A 5,078-nucleotide genomic window follows, 5' to 3' on the forward strand; every position below is an offset into this window, starting at 1 on the left:
GTGTTTTGGGTTTGTCAGTTTGTCTCCATTTCCACTCCATTTGCCAGATGACCCCGTGTGAGATCAAGTTTGCRGTGCACGTGGAGTCGGTGCTGAACCACGTCCCCCAGCCCGAGTACAGACAAATCCTGGTGGAAGCAATTCTGGTGCTCACATTCCTGTCTGACCTCGAGGTGAACAGCATCGGGGGCATCATCCACGTGGACAGAATTGTGCACATGGCCAATGAGCTGTTCCTGCAGGAGCTGGTGAGCTCAAAGGGCAGCGGGGAATCCTCCTCCTCCTCCTCCTCCTCCTCCTCCTCCTCCTTTGAAAATCATCCCCTGCTCTTTTTTTAATGTGTGTGATAAACTTGGTTTTGTCGTGGCTCTTTCTCCTATAAAGACAGACCAAATCACTTAAGTATCTTCTGGAAATATATTTTGGAAAACTAATGTAAGAATCGTGGGAGACTTAAAGGGAATAAAATTGTAGTGGCTAACAGGCTSTGAAGTACAAGGGTAAATTAAAGTGAATTCTTCTTTATCAAGGCATTAGTATTACAGTATTTGGGTAATCCCATCCATTCCCCCCAAAGGACCAAAATCCATGAAGTTATATGTTCTTCATTTACTTGCACTGATCCAACTCAGTCATGTGAGCCTGATTGTAATCCTGATGAAGGTTTTTGTGAGGGGAAAGAGAATTGCTTTCAGTGTTCTGCACAAATGGAAAATCATCATGTGGTGGTTTTTTCCATTTAATAAGCACACACACCTAACTTGCCCTATTTCTTTGTTTGTGTCTTACAGAAATCATTTGGAGCCACTGGCAGTATCCTGGAGAAAGAYGTGGCCACAGGAATTTGTCACTTCTTTTATGACAGTGCTCCCAGCGGAGCCTATGGCACCATGACTTACCTAACAAAAGCCATCATTATTTATTTGCACGATTTCCTGCCCAGCACAGGCTGTGCCATGCAGTAAGGGATGTGTCACATGGGAGAGAGGGCTCAGGAACTCTTCATTCCCAATTCCCTGCCGTGAACCCTGGGCTGGAGCTGCCTCTGTGTGTTCATGCATTTGGGGATGCTCTGTGCCCTTCCTGCTGGGACAGGCAGCTGCAATTCTGCTTCTAGGAGAGGGTGCAAGAAATAACAAATCATGAGGCTTCTTCTGCCCAAAGTGCATCAACATAATTTGTGTTAAATTAGCAAGAATTACACATTTCTGCCAAGGGGAAAACACATTACTCTGTGGAGATCAAAAGGCATAATAAAACCAGGGAGCTGCATCTCAGGCATAGAGTCCCCCAAACAAGGGAAGTGATGGAATTCATTAATTTTCTCCTGCTGTGTGTAAATGTACATCATTGTGAATCACTAATGCACACTATGAAACATCCGGGCAAATGTAAATTAGAGGTGTAAGAATAATTTGAAATRACCTGATGGTATTTCTAATACACTTTAATCCTGCTTCTCTTCTCATTTGCACCTCGTCAGTGCAGGGCTAACACCAGGAGGGACAAACATCCCACAATCTCCACTCATTTGAGAGGATAGCCTCTGTCAGGAAGCTGCATCTGTCTTTAATCTGAGCAAAATAGCTTCCTTCCCTGCATCCCCAAGGCTTTGGAGGCAAAATCACAAGACTGCAGCTTCTCCMAGGTGACAGACAGTTTTATGCCTGTAATCCTTTCCTCTGAATGGAGCAAGATAAACCTCATCCACTCAAGCACCCTTTCCAAGTCTCCTGATCATTTCCCTTGCAAACAGCCTCAAACTTCAGAATGGCATCATTGTGGCCCTTCCAGTGCAGCATAAGTTTATGGAAGGCTTTGATGTTTCTCTTTATTTTTTTTTTTCCTTTTCCATTTTTTCCTTTTCTTTTGTTTCTTTTCAGTTTGAAGTTGCACTGGTCACATGTAGTATGGGCTGGGCTGCCTGGAAGGTTCCCTGCAGACARTTCCAGGTTGATGCTGGCACTTGAATGTGTCCCCAGAACTCTGAGGTGATGCAGGGAGGATGGGTATGTCCTGTAGAGAAATGACTCCATGGTTATTCAATCTGAAAACAGCAGTGGAGAGCCTCTGGAGAGGGAAACCCTGCCTTAACCCAGGCTTTGGCTGTGGTTTTTCTTGTGCTGTGGTTTTTCTGGTCAGCATCTGGACAGCTTAGGACAGTGGCAGCCACAAACAGGCTCCCTCAGCAGCACTGCAGAAGGATCACAGCAATTCTGTCTTCCCAGGTAGAAAGGAAAAGAGCAGAAATATCCTGTAAAAAGTGAGTATTTTCTGAGCTGATAAGCCTGATAAGCTTATAAGATATTTCTGTGAGCTTCCCCTCCACTCTTTCAAAACATACCTGTGCCATTTATATAAGATTTGAATATTTTTTTGTAACAATAGTATGTGGTGTTTTTGAAAATGAGGTTTTTGTTTCCAGTAGAAGTAATCCCATCTCATTGCCAGTTTACCAGCACTCCCAGGGACTCTGAGCTCCCCTGTCCCTGCTGTCCCCACACAGTCAGTGCTGCTGCAGCAAAATCTGGGAATTGGCTCCAGACAGGGAAGGTGTTGGGAGGCCTCAGTGTGAGGTGATTCCATGTTTTTTCAGAGCCCAGAGGAGTTTGTCAGTCCTGAGAAGCAGAGCCCTGTGTTAACCACATGGGAACCCTGGGCCTGTGCAGGGGTCAGGATAAAGTGGCAGCTCAGGTACAATTAGCACTTGGGTGTGGAAGTCRTTTTATTGCTGTGGGGGTTTGCCTTTGTTATTGTTTGGTTTGGTTTTTTTTTTACTTTTCATATGTATTGTGAGAACTGGCTTGGCTTGTTTCCCAGTAAAKGAAGTCAAATCCTTTGTCTGGCTTAAGCAGGCGTGACAGTGCAGAGCTGAGCACACGAGGGCTGGTGTGATGGTTTGTTATTCTACCCAGTATCATACAAAAAGTAGTRCCAGTTATTTTTAATTTTCTTCTTGAATCCTGGATTGTGAGAGATGCAAGATGATTTTTGTTCAGATTTCTAATTTTATTTTTTTTTACCTCCTGTGTGATCTTGTTTTCCGTAACAAGAAGGCTGATGTTGGTTTTATGAATTGTATGGCTTAACATACCTGGAAACCTCTTAAAACTTTTTTTAATGGGTGTATAATTGGTGTCTTTAATATCAGATTCACAGTATGACACGGGTTATGGTATATCATGATGATCATAAAGAATTGCCACGTGGAATGCAGGCAATTGGAAAGTGTTTATGTGGTAATTTGAAGAGTTTGGGTAGCTGGTGGTGAAGGGGGGACTCTGAAACACAAGGCCAGTGCAAGAGAAACTCGTGTTAGCTGCAGCTCAGGCACAGCTGCACTTTGCTGCTGTGTTACTGCTCAGAGTAAAGAACCACTGCAATTGGAGATTTGCTTTGTAGTGCAAACCCAATRATGCAAATCAGGTTTTACACAGACCCCCTGCTTTTCTGAGAATCCTCTGTGTGTGTGAGGCTGCTGCAAWCAGAGCTGGCACTGGCAGTGCCCAGGGTGTTCTCCCCGAGGGAATTCAGGAGAACTTTGCAGTTTGTGCAGAGCTGAGCTCATTTGCTCTGCTTGGCTGTGCAGCTCCCTGGGGAGGCAGCAGAGGATGGCACTGCCAGCYCCCAGTCCCAGGAAACTCATTTATGGAAACAAGGCAAAGGTGAACACGTTCTGTGCCTCCAAAACAAGGGCATTAGTGAATTAAAATAAAAAATAACCCCAGCTGAGAGCTGCCTGTGCAGCCTGACGGACACTGCTGAGGGTTTGCAGTTTGCAGATGAGGGTCAGGAGCTCCTACAGTGCTGGAAACAGCCTGGAGGCAGCATGGGACTGGGGAGATGGCAGGATGGGATTTGTGTTAGGCTCAGCTCACACAACACAACATGCTGGTCCCAGCCCAGCACGGGGCAGGATGGGATCTGTGTTAGGCTCAGCTCACACAACACAACATGCTGGTCCCAGCCCAGCACGGGGCAGGATGGGATCTGTGTTAGGCTCAGCTCACACAACACAACATGCTGGTCCCAGCCCAGCACGGGGCAGGATGGGATCTGTGTTAGGCTCAGCTCACACAACACAACATGCTGGTCCCAGCCCAGCACTGGGCAGGATGGGATCTGTGTCAGGCTCAGCTCACAGAACCTGCTGGTCCCAGCCCAGCTCCCCCAGTGCCCCCCTGCTCATGGCTGTTGCTTCTCCCTGCTTGCTGATGGGGCTTTGTCAAACCAGACACATCAGAACTTCAGCTGCTGGTCCCACAGGTAGCTGTGAGAGCTGAATGGGTGCAGTGCAAGGTTTGTCTGTCTCTGTGGTCTCCTTTCTCAGGGACAGAGCCCTGCCTGTTTCCTGGAAGGTGTGGGTGAGCTACACAGCCCATAGCTGCTCTGCAAAGGGGCAGCCACTTCTTGTGGGGTSATAAAAGACCTTGGGGACATCCCCTGTGGGGACACAGGACTGTGGGGACACAGGACACTGTGTGACTCTGTCACCCCTCTGCCAGGGCCTTGAGTGGAGCAGGAGCTGGAGTTCCAGGTCCAGCCTGGGGCACTTTGCTCAGTGATCTGCAGGGAGGAGCAGAGCTGCCCAGAAAGCAGGAGGGAGATGCCACCACTGGTGTTTGTGGAGCTGTAGGGTGAGAGTTTGGGTGCTCATCTGCAGACTGACTCAGGCACTGCTCAAAGAAACCCTCACGTCTGGAATTCTGAGCAGCCACTGCATGGAATCACGACTCAAAAAAAGGGACTGGGTTTGGGGTTATAGGAAGAGCTCTGACAGCTCTCTGGGTTTGGTAGAAGCAGCAGGGCTTTTTCCCACTCTCAGTTTCAGTCTCAAGTGGGATTTATTCCTGGCATTGGATGTTTCACAGTTACTCCCCCTGCCACCCCCTCCTGTCAGGGCTAAGAGGGCTCCTTGTGCCACCAGTACTGACAGGACAGCTCTTTCTGTTTTGGCTTTATGATTCAGCTTCTCTCATCCTCAGTGCTGCATCCCCAAAGGCTCTCACTGCCCACCCCATGAACTGTGCTGCAGCTCTCCCTTGGCACCCCCTGTCAGGAGGTGACCCCTCAAGGGC

At 47.9% G+C, this 5,078-nt stretch overlaps 1 protein-coding gene across 1 annotated transcript in view; it reads left to right on the top strand.

Moving 5' to 3' along the window:
• PHKA2 (phosphorylase kinase regulatory subunit alpha 2) overlaps positions 1-5,072 on the top strand; it is a 41,636-nt gene extending 36,564 nt beyond the window's left edge. The window contains exons 30-31 of the mRNA XM_057386796.1: positions 48-248; positions 792-5,072. Of these exons, the coding sequence (XP_057242779.1) occupies positions 48-248; positions 792-965 (375 nt within the window). The 3' untranslated portion in view covers positions 966-5,072. The remainder of the gene's footprint in view (positions 1-47; positions 249-791) is intronic.
• The last annotated feature ends 6 nt before the right edge of the window (positions 5,073-5,078 follow it).

The sequence above is a fragment of the Malurus melanocephalus genome, unplaced genomic scaffold (assembly GCF_030028575.1).
Source record: "Malurus melanocephalus ecotype Western Australia unplaced genomic scaffold, MMel_1.1 scaffold_1060, whole genome shotgun sequence".
NCBI lineage: Eukaryota > Metazoa > Chordata > Aves > Passeriformes > Maluridae > Malurus > Malurus melanocephalus.